The sequence below is a fragment of the Rattus norvegicus genome, chromosome 14, assembly GCF_021556685.1.
Source record: "Rattus norvegicus strain SHRSP/BbbUtx chromosome 14, alternate assembly SHRSP_T2T, whole genome shotgun sequence".
Taxonomy (NCBI): Eukaryota; Metazoa; Chordata; class Mammalia; order Rodentia; family Muridae; genus Rattus; species Rattus norvegicus.
In genome coordinates, this window is record NC_141547.1 from 5,483,778 (window position 1) to 5,506,461 (window position 22,684).

The following is a 22,684-nucleotide window of genomic DNA, read 5'->3' on the forward strand; positions in this document are numbered from 1 at the left end:
ATGTGGGTGGGGTGTGTGCACATGAGTGCAAATGCACCTGGGGGTGAGAGGCACAGAATGTCCTGAACGTGGAGTTACGGGCATCTGTGAGTCGCCAGGGGTGAGTGCTGGGAACCAAACTCAGGCTGTTTGTATGAGCAGGATGAGCTCTTAATCAGTAAATGATCTCTCCAGCCCTCTTCAGCCTACAGTTTCATAACACTACTGCCTTAATTACAAAGGAACTTTTATGAATTAAAAAAATACTTTTATCTTAAAAAAGCAAGAAACGAAGTTACTTGAAAAGTTTCAAAGAAAGAATTGTCTACCGTGAATGTATCCAGATAATTAAAGGTGCTGTAATAAATAAACACACAATTTCTCTGGGAATTATTATCTTTATTACAAAACAAATATTTTTCATGAGGTAACACTTCAATGGCACTTGACAAAAGGAAAAGGAAAGTAATAAAAGTAGAAGAAACGACAACAAAGCGGCCAGGCTCTATGTACAGAATTCTGCTATGTGCAACACATGGAAAGGACTCGGGGATGGTGCTTGCACTGCACATAAATAATCTGGAAGAAATAAAGCTATACATCATTTTTCAATTATTTTTTCTCCCATCTCCCCACCAAATTTTCCTCCTCCTCCTTGTCATCATTGAGGCAATGTTTTCAGAAGGCCCACAAAAGCACTCAATAGGGCAAATTAATTGGGGAAAAAAAAATGTTATCCAAGTTATCCCATTGTGCCGTCTCGTTTGAGAATGCCTTTCCATACTAAATATTTAATTGCATAAGGTGTAATACTGTTTATCTCAAGAATAAATAGATTTATATTGTCTTCAATGGAGAAAGCCTATGTGACCCTCCATCTCCAGGCTTTGCTACGTGTGGAACCTCTGATTCTCCAAAGCGAAGCTGGTCACTCCCTGTCTCGCTCCCATTCCCTGTCTGGTCACACCTCAGCCGTGGCAGGGGCTGGTTGAAGTAATTTCTTACCCTCCGGGAGCCAAAGCCTTGTAACCCAAACTCACTGCTACAGGGGCTCCATTGTGTGTATCTGTTTAATGTGTTACATTTGAGTGTCTGCTTGGGGCAAGCTCCTCAGGAGCAAGACTGAGCCTGAAGCAGCCACCCCACCCCAGTGCTGTGACGGGTATGTAACAGAATCTCAGTAACTGTCAGGTTGGTGAGCCAGGGGCTACTGCATCTGTGAAGCTGCTATGCGCATGATTCCTCACTGGGCGTGCTCTGACGTCATCCCACATACAAGCCTCTAAGGAGTGGGAGACACTCTAGAAAAGAGTGTCATGTCCAACAATTCCTCATAGGAAAAAACAAACAAACAAACAAAAAACAAAATTTAAAAAAAAAAAAGCCAAACAAACAAAACAACACCCCCCCGCCAGCCGTTTTACTTCTGACCAAAACATCAATAAATTATACTTGTAGTGAACTCTACTCTTGGGGCCCCCAAGACTCCGTCCTGTGAGAGCCATTTCTTAGACAAGCTAATGCTAGTAGCCATCTTGGCAATCATTGTCATCTTGGTCCCCGATAGGTTTGTTGTGGTAAGCATCAACTATTAGTTTCCTATTGTCAGCTTCAATGTTTTTGGGGTGGTTGTCCTCCTCGCTGCTGGAAGTGCTCCCCGTCGAGTTGCTCTCTTCTTTGGATCGGCTATTGTCCTGAGAGTCACTGTCCCTGTTTTCCTCAGAACGGCTGTCCTGCTCAGACTGGCTCTCCTGACTCCTGCTCTCCCTTGATGCACTCTGAGACTGGAGGCCTTCCTGGCTGGAACTGTCCTCATCCTGGGCCGACTCCTGACTCTCCTCTGAGAGGCTGAGGCTCTCATTAGACTCGCTGTCACCTTGCTCCTCGGTGGACTGACTTTCTGAGCTGGAGAACGTGTTCAGTCTGTCCTCCTCACTGGACTCACTGTCTCTTTGGTCTCCTGTCTGGCTTGTGTTATCTGGGTTGTCACCCCTGGACTCACTGGCCACCCCTTCCTGAGACTCGCTGCTGCTTTCCTGGGATGGCTCACCAGCCTCTTCGCTGGACTCACTGCTGGGGTCTTGTCCCTCTGGGCTATCTTCCTGGGACTGGGTCTCGGCTGTGTCCTCTTGAGTCTCGCTCCTGCTTTCCTCCTTGGAGCGGAAATCCTCTGTGGAGTCGCTCTGGGTTTCCCTGCTGTTGCTGTCAGCGAGCTCGCCTCTGTCGTCTTCCTCAGAGACCCGGGACCTTCTGAAGGATTTCCTGCTTGAAAATTCCACATCCTGGCTGTCATCTGAATCCTGAGTGCTCGTGGGCTCGTGATCCCCTTTAGATTCTTCCGACCTGATACCAGCGCTGCTCATTCGGGTATGGCCTCGATCGCTCCTGGTGCTCCCGGGATCATCGCTCTGCATCCCCTCATCATCGAACTCAGAGCCGTCCCCGTGGCTACTCTCCCCCTCGCTGCCACCTCCTACCCGATATTCCTCACTCTCACTGTCCTGAGTGGAGTCTCCTGCCTCAGGCCGGCTGTCTGCCTCGTCACTGTGGTGGTCCTTGCTGTCACTGGGGGTATCTTGGGCACTGTTTTCTTGAGAGGTGCTGTCTTCACTGGACTGTGTGGTGTCTGCCGAGTCCTCGTCACTGTCCAGTCTGGAGGGTCCTCCCCACTGTCTTTCTTCCGGGCCTGGGCCATTGTCTTCGTCTCCAAAGGTGTCATCTCCACTGTCGTCTTCATCCTCCTCCTTATCGGCGTCAATCCCGGCACTCTTAGAGAGACCACCAGCGGGTCTATACTGGCTTCTGTCGGAGCCCAGCTCCTCTCCAGACTCACTGCTGTCCGTGTGGTCACTATTTGCCTGAAGCCAGGGTAAACAGCTATGGTCAGTGCCAAGGCTCAAAGCAGAGGAAGCTATCTAGAATGATACCAGCTCTTTCTGCTTTTTCTCCCTGTGTTCCTAACTCTCTACCAGAACTTAAATGAGAAGAAAAAAAAAAAGGTTGAAACTCAAGCGAGTTGTTTCTTCTTTATTATTTTATTCTACTCTTTTAATGTTTTCTATTTTATTTGAGACAGTGTCTTATCCTGTAGTTCAGGCTGACCTTAAACTTACTATGTAGCCCAGGTTGGACTTCCTCTGGCCTCCACCACTTGAGTGCTGGAATTACACATACGAGCCATCAGACCCAGCCTCGCTAAGCATTGATATGCATAGATCACTCTGTTCTCAAGCAGCAGTTCTATCCGGACTTGAGAAATGAAAGCGGAGTCAGTACATCACACTGTCCCCTAAGCCGTCATTTCCCCAAATGCTATGGTTTAAATTTCTACGATCTTCTCCAATGAGTATTAGTTAGTAAGAATAGGTAGGCTAATGACTCATCTCCCAGGTCTGGCCCTGTTAGGATGCAAAGTAAGTCTACATTTCAGAAAGAACCACATGCCTGCCTTTTCTGGGGTCCCCACAGGACTGTCTGGGCATAACGGTAGGACAGAGCCAGGGAGGTCACTCAGGAATAGAGATCTCAGGTGGCAAGTATGAGACCCTGGCTTTGACCCCCCCAATATACAACACACACACACACACACACACACACACACACACACACACACACAGCACACACACCACATACATCACATACATCACACATCAAGCACACCTCACACACATATACATACACATCACACATCACACACATTACACATATAACATACATACCACACATATCACACACATACACACACATCACACACATACACATACCACACATATCACACACACACACACCATACACATCACACACATACATACGCATCACACACATACATACACATCACATATCACACACATACACAAACACACCACACACACCACATACATCACACATCAAGCACACAGCACACACATATACACACATATCACACATCACACACATTACACATATAACATACATACCACACATATCACACACATCATATATCACACACACACCACACACATCACGCATGATATACACATACACACATATCATATGTCACTCATCACACACACATACACACACACATACACACACACACACACACACACACACACACACACCCCAGACCATACATACAAAGATACTTTTAAATAAAATATATTAGCTTTCTTCTTTTCTTATCTCTTAGGACGACGATAGGACTGTTTTTAGTAAAGTTATTACACATCTGTGTGTGTGTATGCGTGTGTGTGTGTGTGTGTGTGTGTGTGTGTGTGTGTGGTTTTTTTCCCCTTGTTTTGTCTTTTTTTATAGCTAAGAGGGACATTTCAGGACACAATGTCTCAGATGATAAAACTGGAATGAATAGGACGTCCACATTTGAATTTTCTTTACTCGATTTTCCCTTTTTATTTTATGGGACTGTTTATCCTGCATAACCAATGGTTAGAAAATATTATATTTAGAACTGCCGCCAAGTAATTTAATCTCCCATCGCTTCCCTCCAGTCCCTAAGCAGTGGGAGAAGCTGAGGAAGCATGTCTAATTACCTGTCCCTCTGGGCTAACTTTACTTTCTTCTGATGACTCACTGTTCTGAAAGGGAAAAGAAAAATGTTTGTCTTCCTTCTTGCCATTCCCAAGGAAAAACATGATATGCACCACTCACTCAACATTCATATTTACTACTTTCAGGGTGGTGAGAATACTAAAGTCACCTCGTGAGGCATTTTTGACAAAAATAAACGCGATACTTACCGTGGGCGGTGGCGGTGACTGAGCCAAATTGCCCTGTTGTAGAAGGAAGGAAAGAGAGTTATTCTTCGGGGGTAAGTTATGTCACTGAAAATGTGTAGAATAACTTCAGGTGACTTCCAAGGTAAAATAAGTAATAATCTGAAATATGTTGAAGTAGGCACTGATGATTACTATATTTCTAACACTTTACCGTGTGTGTGTGTGTGTGTGTGTGTGTGTGTGTGTGTGTGTGTGTGCTCTGACATTAGCTGCTCCTACAACCAAAGGAAAATATAACGCTGGGGCTCAGAATCCAGAGTTAAGTCTCACCTAACTCATTCCTTTCCAGTTTTGACCTTAAAAACAGCCCTTTGGTGTTAGCAATGACAGTCCTATGTCCATGAAACCCTTAAGGCTTAGGTATTCTGGAATGGCTGCTTCTATATGAAAGGGTGGGCCACTCGCTTCCACTGACCGCCAGTTCCTTATTCACACACTAAGTACCACATGCTGTGTGATGATCCAAGGTGGCTGTGAGAATGGATTCAGCCGACGGCGTGCGAATATCGTTGGTATTGTTCAGTGTGATATAAATCAAAGAAATAATCCATTTTTGGTATTTCCACCATAAAAATCTCCAGGATAGACAAAGTTGAATCAAGAAAGGAATTAAACCCTTTGTGGAGTCGGCAGGGGATGCAGACATCAAAGGTGGATGTTAAACGCAACCACTACAATCATAATTGTGATTTCTTTCACTTTCCTTAGTCCTATGGTGAGGATAATTATGAGCATTTGCTCATAATCGCTGAGCAAATTCTGCCCTGTCCCCCTTCCCCACCATCTCCATTCTTCTTAAACAAGATAGCGCCTGACATGACATGCTCAGTTCACTAAATAGAAAGGAGAACAGTTGCTACTGGCAAGACATCCACCTGCCTGTCAATGGTGCTAGCCTGAGGTATCTCAGAGAAAGGGGCTGCAACCATCTGTCTTTGCTCCAAGATACAGCAAGTAAACACAATGGAAACCTACTCCAGCCAGCCATCGCTTGGAATTTTAACAGTTGGAAGACAGGAAATGTTGGCGTTTTTCTTATAACTTGATAGGCTTGAGAGCAAGATGTGTCTCTAAATCTCTGTTTAAATGAGAGCGGTCTGCAGTGAATGCTTTTAAATTAGCCAGCCCAAGGACAAAAGTTCACAATATATCCTGTAAGGTCTATTGTCACCTAAGGCAGGGCAGGACCCAATTCTCAGCTCCTGACTTTGTTTGGTAAGTACCAAGAGAAATGGGCCAACACTGCACCATATAGAAAAGCCAACGGGAAACAAGATGGTGGACACGGCATCCTGGCTTAACCTTGACTTCCAGCTCTAGTCTTGAGAATTGAAGACTGTCTGGCCCTGGCTCCATTCTGGAAGGGATCCATTATACTGTGTAAAAATCTACATTTTTACCTTTCAGCCACAGCATCCTAACATTTCAAAGTCAGCCCCTAATATTTGTCAAGCATATACCCTGGACAGACTACATTAATCTCTGTGCCTTTATTTCTGTTGAGTAAAGGAATCAAATATGCCTAATCTATTGTGTTGATAGAAAATGAGAAATGGAATAAATACAAAATACTCAGAACTCTATCTGGCGGTGATCCTTGAATGACTGGCAGTTGGTTGCTATGGAGTAACCAAGAGTTCAGCACTCAGCAAACAGCACCATCATGACAAGGACACTCATATCTTTTCATATCCTTCTTCTCTTGTCACCTGGCAGGTACCCTATTATGTATCCTTGCCTAATAGACACCTCTTGTTTACACAGACTTCAAATTCTGGTCTCTCAAGAACAACTGGGTCATTGTTAGTCATCCCCCTGTACCATAGTACTCATCAGTGCAAGAACAAAACCAGGAAGGGTTCCTCATCAAACTACACCATGTAGGAATTGAAGCATTATTTTCTATAAACTAAAAATCATAGTTCGTACTACCTACAGCTCAGGCATTTATATGCTCTTAAGTTATCACCACTCATGATTTGCCATTGTGCCTACTAGGTTATATTAATCACATACTAAAATTAAAATGTTTCAGAAGGTCTTATTTCTACCCACCATCCTCTCTTCGGAGCTTTCAGATTCAGTATTTTGGTATCTGGCAACCTAGAAAACAGAACATACACGATAAACCCACAGGGAGCTTCTGAAGGCAGCACTTATCAACAGCCCACATACTGGGGGACATGAGAGTCGACCTTTATCCTACAATAAGATCAACGGGCAGCCTTGCAACAACTCAGCTTTCTGTGTCCATTCCTAGAGAATCTGGGCAGCGGGCCTGAGGTAGGGTTCAAGAATATATATTTCTAACAGAGTCCTAATTAATGCTGGTTTTTGCAACTTGGGGGTGACACTTTGAAGACATTGCTACAATGAAGAAGAAGAGAATTGTAGCTGTGTGAACAGAGGTGAAGAGAGTAAGAAATAACTTGGCTGTGTTCAAAGGAAACAGCTTCCCAAGCAAGAGACTATTATTCTCTTATTGAAACGGACAGACACACCCGGTCCATAGTCATTAAGATGACGGTATCTGAGGTTTAAGAGGGACATCATCTCTTTCGTTATACTCACAGGGAGAGCACAGGACAGCCCCCAGAGGAACGTAAGGAGGATAACAGTCTTCATATTGGGATGCGATTCCTCCACCTGTAATGAGAGCCATAGGTGTTTCACTTTATGATACAGTAATCGGATTGCTTTCATTTTTATGTGTTTAATAAAGAAAACATAAATGTGTTCATCTGAACATGTGAGTGAAAGGGCAAAGAGTACCGTCCACATCTGTAGTATGTAATAGCACTCAGCCATAAAATAGAACAAAGCGCCCATACGTGCGTGCACAAGGTAGAGAGCCTTGGTGGCATTATACAGGTTAAAAGAAGCCAGGTATAGGGGTTGGGGATTTGGCTCAGTGTTAGAGCACTTGCCTAGCAAGCGCAAGGCCCTGGGTTCAGTCCCCAGCTCCGAAAAAAAGAAAAGAAAAAAAAAAGAAGCCAGGTATAGAAGACCACAGTTGTACGGTTCCATTGATATAAGTTGTCCAGGATGTGCAAATCTTTAAGAGACAGGAAGCAGGTTTGTAGTTCTCAGGGCTTGTGGAGTGGCAGGGAGCTGAGAAGTGAGGGTGGAGGTGCAGGTGTCTTTTGAAGGTGATGAAGGTGTCCTCTTAGGGATTGTGGTAAATGTTGTTCACACCTGTGAGTGTGCAAAATACATGCACCCATGGGTGTGCAAAAACCACTCTACTGAGTGCTTCGCATAGGAAAGTGCTCTGTAAATTACACTCCATAAAGCTGTCCAAAAGTTCAACTTGGAAACCTGACTCCCGAGAAACAAAATCTCAAAGAGGAGGCCTACGGGTATCTCTTCACCAACTCATCAGACGTAAAAGAAAGGTAAAGAAAAGAGAACAGACACATCATGGCCAGTATTGCAGAGCAACTCAACATTTTGTTCTCCTAAAACTAACCCCCTCCGTGTGTGTGTGTGTGTGTGTGTGTGTGTGTGTGTGTGTGTGTGTGTGTGTGTGGTATGGTGTGGTGTGTCTTCAGTCATTCTTATAGCTGTATAATAAAGTCTAGACAAAAATAACTTGGTTTTGCACTTTTTCGTTTTGATCTTCAAGCCACGTGCTGTGGCAGGCTTCATATTACAGCCTCTGAAAGCTTTAAATGCCTACTGTCCTGCCTTCAGTCATACATTATACATGATTGCGCTAAATTCTCTCAGGTGTCATTCACGGCACCGGAGGACCCAGAGAAGATTAGGGGTTTGGAAAACACTTGTGAGTCACACCAAGAGAAACAGGTCACATCAAGCTGCACTACTCTGGAAGGTTGTTTCATTCCAAACTTTGTGAGCCAGTGGCTTCAAAAATAATTAGTTCTTTATCTCAGCATAGACCTACCCAATGCTGATGTAAAATAAAGCTATCAAAATGATCTGAAGGGAAATCATTTTCTTGCCATAGTAAAGCCTCACAGATGCTCAAACAGGCATCCTTGATTGAACTCCATGTGTTTTAAGAAATTCTGCAAGTTCATTTCAGACTCCATACTCATCGGTTTCCTTGTTTATATATAAATGCATGTCGGACGGTGAAAATGTACTTAAGCCATAGGTTTACAACAAGAGCTATCTATCAGCACCACTTGGGAATCTTTAAACGTATTTTCTTTATTGGAATTTGGAATGCTACAATAGTTTTCATAATATACTGATTTATTCTTACGTTCTTCCCCTAGTATCAACTGGGAAGAACTTATTAAAAGATGTGCAGCTGTACCAAAAAGAAATCTAATTCAACACGCGTTGCTTCTTACAGTCAAGACATTTCTTTAAGTTCTTAGATTCATTCTTTTCAAAAGGTTTTTAAAAAAAACTTCCCAGATGCAGTTTTCTCAAAATAACCACACATCAGTCACTTTGGTTTCACTGGCAAAAGGAAACTTGTATAGATTTCCTGCATTTTACAATTTCCTGACGTCTCAGTTTGAATAGAGTTGTAACTTCATAACTCTGCAAAATATCCCAGAAAACACCAGTGATTCCTGAGTTCTCTTGCATTTTGTTTAATTTCTCTATTATCTAATAACTAATATCCAATGTCTAATTTCACAGGAAATCAAAGAGCCATAGGCTCTTTTTTTAAACACTCGGAAAATAATTTAGATTTATTTTCTTCTTATTGCTAACCTTGAGAATACTAATGAACACTATATTTACTAGTCACTTGAATGGCTAATACGCTAGGGTCTGTTCTGGGTGCTGACATCGGTATCTACCTTAGAAGATAATAAGCGGTAGTAAGGTTATCACACAATCAGCTAATCAGACCCTGCTTTAATGTCCTCGCCACTACTCTTTGAAAATAAAGTGCAATTTGGTCAGAATATAAACTCGATTAGAATTCAGGGAACTAAATGAACAAATAAAGTTTTCCAATCTTTCCAGTAATTGTGAGTGTGTCTAGGACAATTGCTATCAACCCAGTATTATACGCCTTCCTCCATAGTGGGACCATCACAAAGTGCTCCAAATACAGGTTGTGGAAACCTCTAAACATCTGAGACACCCTGGTCCACATCTCCATTTGGTGAACAGTAAACAGACTACAGAATCTTTAGAAAATTCTTTGTTCACATGTGTTTAATCAACAGGGTTAACAAAAAAAAAAAAAAAAGGCAGGGCATAAGAAAGTCAGTCAACCAGAAGCCTGAGGAAAGCAGGGGCCTTTGCTCTTGAAGAGGAGAGCTCACCTTCTCCCTGCAGCATCTTCTGAACATCAGAGGATACATGGCCTGACCACTGCCATGGAGTGATGTAAAGTCATATCTGATGGGAGCATGTGTATGTGTGTGTATATATGTGTCTCCTACCTATGTAGGTGTGTGTGTGTGTATGTGTGTGTGTGTGAGTGTGCGATGTGGCATGTGTATGTGTGCATGTGGTATATGTGTGGTATGTGTATGGTGTGTGTGTATGTGTGATGTGGTATGTGTATGTGTGTATGTGGTATGTGTGTGGTATGTGTACGGTGTGTGTGTGTGTGTGTGTGTGAGAGATGTGGTGTGTATATATGTGTATGTGGTATGTGTATGGTGTGTGTGTGTGTGCATGTGTGTGTGTGTGATATGTGGTGTGTGTGTATGTATGTGTTTCCTACCTAATGTGAGTGTGTGTGTCTTACCTAATATATATGTGTGTATGGTATATGTGTGTGATATGTGGTGTGTGTGTGGTGTGTGGTATGTGTAGACGGTGGTATATGGTGTGTCTATGTGTGTGTGTGTGTGTGTGTGTGTGTGTGTGTGTGTGGTATGTGTGTATGTTTGCATTTTCTACCTAAAGTGTGTGTGTGTGTGTGTGTGTGTGTGTGTGTGTGTGTGTGTCCTACCTAAGAGGCAATCCCACTCAGGGTTTATTGGGGTCTATCTGCATACAAAGCATTGTGCTAATGTGAATATCCAGCTACCCAAATACACACCATCATGACCGCCTTTCAGTTGCATACACAACTCATAGAGGCCACCATGTTCTCCAAGTGAACTAGGCCGAGTGGTGTTCAATTTACCTGACTGTGTTTTGAAACACTTGCTACACTGATTTAGAGCCTTTTGCATCTCCGCCTCTAAGAAACCTACAGATAAACGCTGTGTTTTATTAATGAAAGCTAAACTCCAAGGGGACTTTCCCATCAGCCTCCTGTTTAATAAATGTTCTCTCTCAAAGTAATTTGGCATCGCCAGGAAAGCATCTGGCTCCTTTGACTTAACATGTCATTTTAATATCAGTGTCATTTTCTACTGTGACAGTGACCCCAAAAACAAAAATAAGAATTGGTTTTACTCAAGCTTAGCTCTCCCCTTCCTCCTCTGGAAATCAATGCCTTGTATCGTGTTCATAGTTCACATTTTTAAACACCAAAGCAAAGGTCATTTTAAGAATGAAATGATGGAAAGGCCTTACCTTCTCTGGCTCCCAAGGTCTCTTCCGACTGGGTCAAAAGCTCCGTCAGGTTCTCCCAGAGGGCTCTCAGAGAAGCCACTCTCCAGCTGCTGCTCAGAAGTCTGACAGTGCAGAATTTAAACTCTGCTGCAGCTCCTCAGAGCCAATGAGCCTCAGGCTTGGGGTGGCTGACATCACAGGTGTCACCGGGACCCCATACACCCACACTTCCTCCAGCTGGCAGAAGTGGGCCTTCTCTAAAAAGCTCTTGTGGTTCTCAAATGACTAGACTAGTTTCCATTAAATTGAAGATCTTCCTAAAGCTTTATTTTGCTTTCTAAATATATGTCATTCGCGTCCATGCAGGCTTGTGAGCATTATAAACAATGACCGTGTCTCCCGCCCACTAACAGATCCCAGAAGACCCAGGGATGGGAAAGGCGAGTCAGAGGTGGGTAGAGAACTTCCTGTTGGAGCTTATTTCCAGGCGGTACATGAGGGAAGCTACTAGAACTCTAGGTTTTCCTAAGCTGTTAGTCTTGAGAATATGGCCTTGAATTTCATCTCTTCCTCTTTAAACTTTTAACAGTCTCTACTCAACACCCCTCCCCCATCTACACACAAAAACACTGATCTAAACAAGTGCCATTCCCACGATTCCACGTGAATAGAAAAATACCTCCCTTCGGTAACTTTTAATTTTAACAACAAAAATTAATGCTCCACTATCCCCTGAAACTACTTAGCACATTTTAGTGAATTTTGAAATCAGAACTGGATTAGAGGAATGCTGATTAGGTGGATTTTATCCAGAGAAGTATTGCCAAGAGCGTCTACTCCATCACCAACAATGAAATGAAATGAAAACGCTGTTAGCTGGAGTCTTTCTGAGGAGTGTACCAAAGTTGGCTGAGGGTTCTGGAAGTGGGTTTGGCACGTGTTCAAGAGCACACTCAAGTAACAATCGCATACCGCTAAATAAACGCTTAAATGATATAATATACAGCACCAGGCTTTAATTTCCCCAAGGGTAAGGATGCTTGTTTTGTTAAGTGAAGTACACACAGTACCACAATGCCCCTAATGTCAGGGACAATGCTTGGGTCATCATAAGTCCTGAGTAAATATATTTTTGTATGACTGGATAGATTGAGGTGTACAATTACCTTGACTGAAATGCTTGCATGACTCACTTACTTTTTTAGATACAACAACCTGGAAAACATTTTCAAATATGTAAATTATTAGATTTATACAGCGTGAGCTTAAACTTGGGCGGCAGGGCAGGATATGAAGAGGAGGAGTCTATTTTCATACAGAGTTTGGTCAGAGGGCCAACATTCATGGGGAGAAGCTCTAAATGGCATACGTGCTGTTCTGGTTCTGAATTACACCCCCTGGTGGCTCCGTGGCCCTGCCTGAGGTCTATCCTAGATCAACCTTATAATCTCAGGAGAGAGTGGATTCTGGGAAGGGTTGGGAGGAGGACATTGTCTTAGACTCTTCAAATTCCCACACACAAGCAAAGTAAAAATGAGATACCAGCTGAAAGGAAGTCGGGTGTTTTATCCTCCTTTGCTTCGTCAAAACATCAGCCGATACTTTGTAGTTTGTACTTTGTAACTTTAAAGCAACATGCTGTTCACCACCTGTTAGCGTCATCTGGAGATTTGACTGTGTAGACTTCCAGGGTCCTCCTTCACAAGATGGTTGCCTGGGAGCTCAGCTGAAACTGTCACTGGGTTCTGGCTGTCACCTGGTGGAGTAGCTTGGTATTCTCACAACATGATGGCAGGACCCTAAGAGCTACCCGGAATATCATTTTCTCCACTTTCCATCCATCGCATCAGTCAGAGAGCTAGCTACCCCAGATTCAGAAGAGAACTCAGACCCTACCTCAGGATCTGAAGGTCAGAGCCGAAGGCAGAGAACAGGAAATGAGGACGCGGGTTTTGAGGTGTTGTAACATGGCAGGACAAGGTATTCTCACAAGATACAAACTGAGTGAGGACAAACTGCCTCGGCTCACGTCAGTGAGGGGTGTGCAACACTGCGCCATCTGATGGCCATGAGCGCAAATAATAGAAAGAAAATGACTAAAATTCATTATGTTCTTATACAAAACTGTCATAGCATGAAAAATAGAAACATATGGTTAAGGCTAAACTCCATAGATGCAACCTATAACTGATGGACAAGGAAAGGATGCTAAAATGACCTGGTTAAGGAGGAAACTACTATAATTCTCTATTTTTAAATTAACAAATAAACTAACACAACTGTTGTAGTAAATATTTAATTTCAGTCGGGGGCTTCTACCCTGCCTTTGACCATTCAGTTCCAAGATAAAAGACACAAGACCTTTATATTTATAATAAGCCTTCGAGCACTAGAGCTGGGCAAATATCTACCCTCTGTGCTATTATGTCTACTTCCCTGCCAATAAATAACGTTGAGATGTGAGTAGCCATGTTTCATCTGGGCTGCTCTTAAGTCCAATTGGCCAGCCCTCATGACCATGTTTTCATGATTCGCCTACCCCATGGTGTCTTCTCTCTCTACCATCTTCTCTTCTCTCCATTTGGTCTCTGCCTCAGACCCCAAGCCCAGGAACCAAAACTCTGCCTATCTCTCTTCTGCCCCGATATAGGGTATAGGCACCTTTATTCACCAATCAGAGATAACTTGGGGGACAAGGTTACATAGCATCACTTGGGTCTATGTGGGAATCACCTCATCCCTGGAGGCAACTGGGGCCAGGATTTAGCACTACAATATATATCGACAGTCCAAACCTCAACACACATATGAGAGGAAGTTAAAGTTTGAATTACCTAGAAACGAAGTGACAAGAATCAAGAAAATATCTAAAATAAGAAAAAATATTTTGGAAATTAAGACATCTAGAATGAAAGCAAGAAGGGGAAATTTATAAAAATCCCTTAAAGAAATAGAAAAAAGTAAGAAAATGCTTTACACATGAAAGAAATAAAAAGTGGAAAGGGGTTTAAAAGACAATGGGACAGAGACAGGTAAATGGCTCCGTACGCAAGTTGCTTCATGTGCAAATATCAGGCCTACGTTTGATCCTCAACACCCGTACACGGGCAGATGTGGTACACACCTGTGATCTCTGCATTGAAAGGCAGAGACAGGAGGATCCTGGGTCTCATCAGTAAGTCAGTTTAGCTGAAACTGTGAGTTCTGGGTTTACTAAAGAAAGCTTTCAAAACTTAAGGTGGCCACAGTGGAGAGTTGGCTTAGGGGGTAAAATCCTTAGAATCCAAATTAAAGCCAAGCATGGCGGTGCTCATTTGTAATTCTAACACTGAGGAGGGAGAGAAGGAAGCAGGTGCTAGGGGCTTGCTAGCCAGCCAGCCTAGTTGAACAAGCAAGATCCTGGAAAACATACCTCACAGAAAGGAAGAAAGAAAGAAAGAAAGAAAGAAAGAAAGAAAGAAAGAAAGAAAGAAAGAAAGAAAGAAAGAAAGAAAGAAAGAAAGAAAGAAAGAAAGAGAAAGGAAGGAAGGAAGGAAGGAAGAAAGAAAGGAAGAAAGAGAAAAAGAGTGAAAGAAAGAGAGAAAGAAACAAGCAAAATAAGTAAAGTAAGACAGAAGACACCCAACATCAACTATTTGTACACCCATACACATGTCTATTCACACATAGACATTAATAAATAAATAAATAAATAAATAAATAAATAAATGGAAATTGATAAAGAAAAATACCCTAAGTCAACCTCTGACCTCCACACAAATGACTACATCTGTGCATGTACATGTGTACACACACAAACACACACACGCACATGCACACACATGCACACGTGCTTACACGCATACACATACACCCATGTGCACATACATGAATACACACACACATATACACATGCACACAAACATATGCACAAACATACGCATGCACACACACACACACACACACACACACGCACACACACACACACACATGATTAGATAATAGGAACCCGAGAGTTTTAATAAGTGACAGTAGACATATTACCAATCAGCCTAAGTCTGTGAAAGTAGCAAGAAGCCACCAGAACACCACCAGAAGCTCGTTGGTGCCAGTCTCTCCATAGAGTCATGACAAACAGAGCTCAGTAACACAGTGTAAGGTGAACCAATACATGCCTGTCACTTAGCGAAGAATCAATCCTTCCTTACCCACCCTTTCACATGGTTGCTTTAGCAAAGCATCCTCTCACCTGTGTCAGCTTCAGCAAAACATGCCTTCATGTGTCTGCCTTAGTGAAACACTATCTGACACAAATGACTTTCCAGAGAAGCCACAATTTCCACTTCAGGGCCCAGTCACACAAGCCTGTTAACCTGAGTCCCAGTCCTGGAACCCACACAAAGGTAGAAAGGGGAAAGTGACTTCACAAAGTTGTCCTCTGACCTGTCCATGAGTGCTGGGACATGCATATGCACGCGCACACACACACACACACACACACACACACACACACACACCTTACACACACCTTACACACACCTTTCACAGACCATGGGCCATGAAGCAGGCCTACTCCGGTTTCCACTTCCGTAGCACAGAGTTTGAAAGCATGAACCTCTATGTCTGGCTTCTTCGTACACGGATTAGGCAGGTACAAATTGTCCTCACACTTACACAGTTGATACAGAGTTATCTCCCCAGTCCACGGGAGCTAACAAAGTCACTGGATTTTAATGGCAAAGAAAAACTCTGGAACCACTTCCTCCAGCTGACTGAGGGATCAATGCAGACAGAGGCAGAAGTCACCTACCCGGCCCTGTGGGGGGTGGCCTTTCTGGTTCTACAGGAAGCCCGGGCTGTGGATTCAGAAATACCCATAGCCTATTGTTGTCTGCTGTACCACTTCTGCTGAAAGCCTTCCCTGTTTGCTGACCAGGCTCTTTTGTTTCCCCAAGGAGGTCACCTGTACCCAAGGCTAGATATCAACTTAATAGAAGCAGAGGATGACGTTGGGCTTCCTGGCCCTCCTGCCTTTATTTCCCCACAGGGGCTGTACAACAACATCTTTTTCTTCCTTGTTAATTTTGTTTTCTGTACATCATCTCACAGGCTTGCTTGGACTTGGAAAATGTATCCTGTCTCTGCCTCCCTGATCGAAAGATTACTGGACTTGCACTGCAAGCTTCGTGAAATTTCTTTCTTTCTTTCTTTCTTTCTTTCTTTCTTTCTTTCTTTCTTTCTTTTTTCCTTCTTTCTTCTTCCTCCTCCTCTTCCTCCTCCTCCCCCTTCCTCCTCCTCGTCGCCTTTTTCCTCTTCTTCTTCTTCTTCTTCTTCTTCTTCTTCTTCTTCTTCTTCTTCTTCTTCTTCTTCTTCTTCTTCTTCTTCTTCATGCTTTTATTGAAAATAGATTTTTCCATACCCTGTTACCATTATCCTCCCTCTACTACCCCCAGTTCCTCCCCGCCCCCTCTCCCATCCAGATCCACCCCCTTTCTGTCTCTCATTAAAAATTAAACATACTTCTAGTGCATACAAGAAAATTAAATTAAACTAAAAGTAATGCATTGGAATAGGACAAAACAAGCAAATAGGGGGGAAAGGGCCTAAAAAGGGAAAAACACAAGAATCAGATACAGATGCAATACCCATTCATTTGCACACTCAGGAATCCCATAAAAACAATAAACTGGAAGCCATAATATATACATACCCAAAGGATCTATAGGGTAAGAAGACACACACACAAGTAATATATGTATAGATGTATATATTTTTTATATAGGTAATATGTGTACATATGTATATATTATATAATATATGAGTAAAGAAGATCGTCATTAGTGATCATTTTACTGTTATGACCTTTACATAGACCAGTATTATTTGGCCTTCACCCTCTGGTGCAGCCATACACTGGAAACAGTGAGAGTCATGAAGCCAGCACAGCTGCCGGACACAGTTCCAGCAAAGGGGAGCTGATTGCTGGAGTCACTGTCCTTTTCTCTCTAACGTTCGGGTTTTGGTCTCTGTGTGTTGCAATCTTGGAGACTTTCTGTATTGCGATTAATTCTATCCCTTTCCTGAGAAAACTATATCTGAGCCTTTTTAGGAAATCCTAAACTTAACTTTACCTGGCCACTGTTTGGAAGTCTTCCTTGTGCCCTGGAGATCATTAAGCACAGACAAGCACAGAGCTGGTTACTCCAGGAATCTGCTTGGGGTATCTGCCCTCGAGCAAGTTCAAACGGTGTAACTGATGTGGGGCAAACAGAGACAATTGACAAACTCTGACTGGCCAGGAGAATAGGTTAAAGATTCAAGGCCTTTTAAAAATTATTATTATAGGCTTAGAGCTCTCTGAAAATGTAAAGACAGGGTGTTGTACAAGATACACCCCTAGAGGAATAAAATTCAGTGAGTAAAATAAGTTGACTAAAACAAACTTTTCCTACTTTACAGCATAGAAGGTGGAAATGAAGAATATTTACACAAAAGTAATTTGGACTATTCTTAATTATACCAGTGACCATGACATTATTGTTACCTCAAAACTGTTCTGTATATAATGCAGGATAAAGAGATTTAGTTATTTTGAATCGTTCCCTTTCTTTTGACCAATGTGTTTTTGAGACTCTTGATCTCAAGACTGAAGAAAATTCATAATCTGGCGACTATTGCAATAGGCAACTTCGATAGGCTTCCGAAAGCTGGCACACAAGCCAACCTTTGAATCTATAATGCCCTTACAAAAATAAAATGGAGAGTTACTGGTCACCTTAGGGTAAAGATGTGCAGCCAGCTAATTCCTCTAAAGACTTGCAGATGCATAGAAGACCGAAGCACCTGCCATTCCTGTCTGAACTTAACCAAGTTAGAGGTAAAGGGTAGTCTATGTTAATGAAAATATTATGTTGCTGAGAAACCGAACTGGACCAGAGCTGGAAAGGCCTTCTGCACTGGCTGGTGTCCTCAGTCAGAAGGCGACAAGAGAGCTATTAGGGAGAAAGCCACCAACAATCATGCTCAACTGTAGACCTTGACCGCTGAGCTACCCAGCAAGACACTCCCACAATAGCGTGGGGGCGTAAATCTCAGCGTCTGAAACCCTCCCTTTTCTCCGTCCTGTACTTAAATTGATCTTTGCTGTTGTGGTGGTGGTGGTTTTGACCCTTGGGAGTATATAAAAACTTTTCCAATTTTTCTTTTTAAACATTTGAAAATTACAGCCACCTAGAGTCTATTCTAGAATTTACGATGCCATAACCTGGTTATTTGAAAAAGTTGAGCTTCAATCCAGCACAAAAAATTGATTCTTTTCCAACCTGGAGACCTCAGAATGTTCTGATCTTGGTAAAATTGCTGCTAGAATACAAATGAATGATGTTGCTTCCATTCCAGCCACGTGTTTCCATAGCAACTTTAAATGGGGCCGAGACCAGATCACTAGAGCTTTCCACATTCTGGTTTGAGGCTCCTGCCCCTCTCTACGCTGATCAGTGGGTTTTAAGAGTGAGATCAACCAGGCGAAGAGCTATCTAAGCCTGAGTGTGTATGCTGGCAACAACAGAGAAGTGCAGACAGACAGAGGGACAAGCTGATCGCAGCACCTCAGAATCCATTGGGTGTCAGGTGCTGGTTTGCACACAAGTTCTGTGGGGTGTGCTATCTCAATTATTCACCCTTTTCCATGTAACTTTTGTTAAGAACAAATTATATTTATCTTTTAATTAAAATTTGTCATTTTGAAAACAGATTAGGCACATATCTATATTCCCATAAGTCTAGTTTATATCGATGAAAAATATTCATCAACCGCACCATCAGCTTGCCAGACGAATGTAAGAAACGGGATGGTAAGATGGGTTTCTACTTCACCCCACTGCTACGTCAGGTGAGTAGCTTGCTGCTGTGGAGTAACTGAGCTGGATGAGTGGAAGCATAACTATCAAGTTCTTCTCTGTCAACAGTAATTATTATGTATAGACAGCACACACTTTATTCACACGCACAACTTCTATGGATATCACTGTGTCCTTAGTCATCCTTAGTTTGATCTCTGTGTGTGAGAGTCTGTGTGAATTAAATTAGAGCTGCCTTCCTTAAATACATACACACACACATGCACACACACATTATATATATTATATATAATATATATATACCACATGTACACCATATACACCACACACATACACACACCATACATACACCACACACACACACCATACCACACACACCACACCACACACATACACACACACACACACCACACACACCATATATACCACACACACCACACATACCATATATACCACACACCACATACACACCCACATACAACACACACCACCCCACATACATCACACACACACCATACAACACACAACACACACACACCACACCACATACATCACACACACATACACATACAACACACACACACACACACATACAACACACAACAGACACATACCACACATATTTATATTATCTTTTCAAAGTTCTCAAGCATTCTCAAGGCCAAAAAAATACTTCTTTTCCTTTTCTTGGCAATGCAATCTCTGTATATCTGCTAGGTTCATTTCCTTAGAATCTAAAATTATATACATAAGTTTGAATTGTAACCTAATTACATACTCATTTTATATAGTCCCTAATCCTGTTCCCAGTAACCTACTCTAATTTCCTTTTCCCTGAATGCTCGTGGTCTCCGTATTTGAGTCTCCTCTCCCACCTTCTTTCCCTTCCCTAGGTGTGTGTCCATTTCTAAGACAGACCCACTCCTATGGGCTCTTTGTAAAAAGGTCACACATTCCTTGCAAATTTTAACAAATAGGTTTGTCGCAGATTGTGTTATTACTTTACAACATATTAGGTGACATTTTTGTTTTTTAAGTTATGAATAGAACAACCAAGGCATGAGGAGTACAAGATGTTAGCTGGCCATTCACCCTTCAGTGGATTCTGCTTCTAACCAAGGGCTCACCATATTGGAAACGGCCTACTGGTCGCCTCAGCAACCCCCATCCCTTTTAAATGCTCCACTTCAAATCTGTGCTCACAACTCATAAAACTACCGTCTGCCTTCACTCACGTGTAGCCCATGTTTATTGATCAGATTGGTTTCCAGGCACCATGGTGGAAATACAAACCCAAGTAGTCTGTTCATTGGTAAGTTAAGCAGAGACATAAACTGCTCATCATAACAAGATGTAGCCATCCATGACAGCACACAGACCTCGGGATACTTTGGGTATTGAAAGGGGAGAACGGATCCAAGTGTTTCATGTATTTATTGCTTTGGACAGACCAACCATCCTAGTAACCTTGGTTATTATATTAAAGTATAATAGACTGAGTAGCTTATACAACAGAGATTGGTTTCTCACAGATCTGGAAGCTCAGCACTGAAAATCTGGGCGCTACAGCACTGTTGTCTGAGGAGGGCCCTCTTCCAGGCTATAGATTATTGGCTGTTGTCTTTACATAATGGAGAAACACATTATAGGTCTCTGGACTCCTATTTATAAAGCCTTTGCTTCCAGAACCTATATCTCTAAAATCCCCACCCTCACTCCCATCCCAGCAACAATTAGCAAAAAAATCAGCAGAAGCACGGTTATCTCTCAGCATCCCAAACTTAATGACTTACGACATCAATTTGTCATCCCTTAGTTTGAACAATGCATTGTATTTAATAAGCTATCTTGGGGATGAGATTGGCGGCTAACCACTTATACTTTATTGTACCTTATATACATATCCCAAAAGTAATCTTAGTTTTGTGTGTAAAACAAAAGTTTGTGATGTGGAATTTTCCCTTGAAACACCATGTCATAGAATTTCAATTTTTAAAGAACTTTAGGTTTGCAGCTGAGGGACATACAGCCTGTTCATGTACATCCCTGTCCGATTATAACATTATTTCAAGAGCTCTAAAAGCTTAAACATGGTGATGATACTGCCAAAGACATAGCCACTTATACTGGGGGCCATGTGTCCTTCAAAAACACCTCTGACATCATATGAAGCAATGGCATCAAAAGCAAAGTAATTTAACATATGTTTAAAACTGTCTGCACACAAACCTGGAATACTGCTGAGGTGCGGTTCCCTTACCTGATGAAACCAGGATTGGATCACTCATGCCCTTCCAAAATGTAGGATTTTTTCCCCCTATTTTGTTTGTCGTGGGTCTAGTCAAAATGGAAAGAGACTGGGACGAGATTCCTTGGCTGAACAAAATGACTACATTCTCCTTTTACAATTTTGAAAACCGTGTTCTGCCCTCCACCTGCAGATAATGACAAGGAAAGACTCCATTTTATTGAAAGATAAAAAACAAATGAACAAACAATTATTTTAACCATCCTTTAGGCACGATAAAAAGCTAAAGAGAAAACTGTCAAAACTAACACCCAAATTTAGAAGAAAAGGAAAGAAAAGAAAGAGAGAGAGAGAGAAAGGAAGGAAGAGAGAGAGAGAGAGAGAGAGAGAAAGAAAGAAAGAAAGAAAGAAAGAAAGAAAGAAAGAAAGAAAGAAAGAAGGAAAGACCTACAAAATTATTGCCGGAGAATTGAATTCTACCATCCTGTATAAAGCTGGTAATGATTAGACTCAAGGCCCTGATCATTTATGGTGAGACTCTAACAGATGGAGAGAGAACAATGAAGATTGTAGTCAGCCTCCCTGTCCGCAGGGGGCAGGCATGGGGCAGGGCAGGGGTGGGGTGTAGAGAAGCTACAACTGAAGCTGAGCCTGGAATATTGGAATATACGGGCAAAAGACAAGGTCTTGGATAAGGTAGCAGTGTGGGTAGGGGTATAGTCATCAGCAAAAATAGGAAAAGGAGGGAGTGACCCAGCATCCTAGGGACGGTGGTAGGGATGGGGTTATAGTTACTACTCAGCTATTAAAAACAACGACTTAATGAAATTATTAGGCAAATGGATGGAACTAGAAAATATCATCCTGAGTGAGGTAACCCAGGCACAAAAGAACACACATGATATGCACTCACTGATAAGTGCATATTAGCCCCAAAAACTCAAATTACCCAAGATACAATCCACAGACCACTTGAAGCTCAAGAAGGATGACCAAAATGCAGATGCTTCAGTCCTTCTTAGAAGGGAGAACAAAAATATTCCTAGGAGGAAATATGGAGACAAAGTTTGGAGCAGAGACTGAAGGAACAGCCATTCAGAGTCTGCCCCACCTGGGATCCAGCCCATATACATAGAGCCACCAAACCTAGATAAGATTGCTGGTGCCATGAAGTGCTTGCTGACAGGAGCCTCATATAGCTGTCTCCTGAGAGGCTCTGCTAGAGCGTGACAAATACTAGCAGCCAACCATTAAACTGAGAATGAGATCCCCATTGGAAGAGTTAGAGAAAGGATTAAAGGTGCTGAAGGGGTTTGCAACCCCAAAGACAACAATACCAACCAACCAGAGCTCCCAGGGACTAAACCACCATCCAAAGATTACACATGGACAGACCC

General features: G+C 42.5%; 1 protein-coding gene and 1 long non-coding RNA gene across 24 annotated transcripts in view; one reads left to right on the plus strand and one right to left on the minus strand.

Moving 5' to 3' along the window:
* Nucleotides 1-357: 357 nt before the first annotated feature.
* Nucleotides 358-22,684, minus strand: part of Dmp1 (dentin matrix acidic phosphoprotein 1) — a 33,981-nt gene continuing 11,654 nt past the window's right edge. For 6 of the 23 annotated variants that reach the window (XM_087582347.1, XM_087582336.1, XM_087582342.1 and 3 more), the window contains 6 exons: nucleotides 21,300-21,474; nucleotides 7,326-7,400; nucleotides 6,810-6,857; nucleotides 4,716-4,748; nucleotides 4,509-4,553; nucleotides 358-2,837 (listed from right to left, as the gene is read on the minus strand). In XM_087582347.1, coding sequence (XP_087438473.1) covers nucleotides 1,503-2,837; nucleotides 4,509-4,553; nucleotides 4,716-4,748; nucleotides 6,810-6,857; nucleotides 7,326-7,379 — 1,515 coding nt within the window. In that variant the 5' untranslated portion in view covers nucleotides 7,380-7,400; nucleotides 21,300-21,474 and the 3' untranslated portion in view covers nucleotides 358-1,502. 23 annotated transcript variants of the gene reach the window in all.
* The window catches only part of LOC108352697 (uncharacterized), a 29,508-nt gene continuing 25,397 nt past the window's right edge, over nucleotides 18,574-22,684 (plus strand). The window contains exon 1 of the long non-coding RNA XR_015636845.1: nucleotides 18,574-19,071. This is a non-coding gene — a long non-coding RNA (uncharacterized LOC108352697). The remainder of the gene's footprint in view (nucleotides 19,072-22,684) is intronic.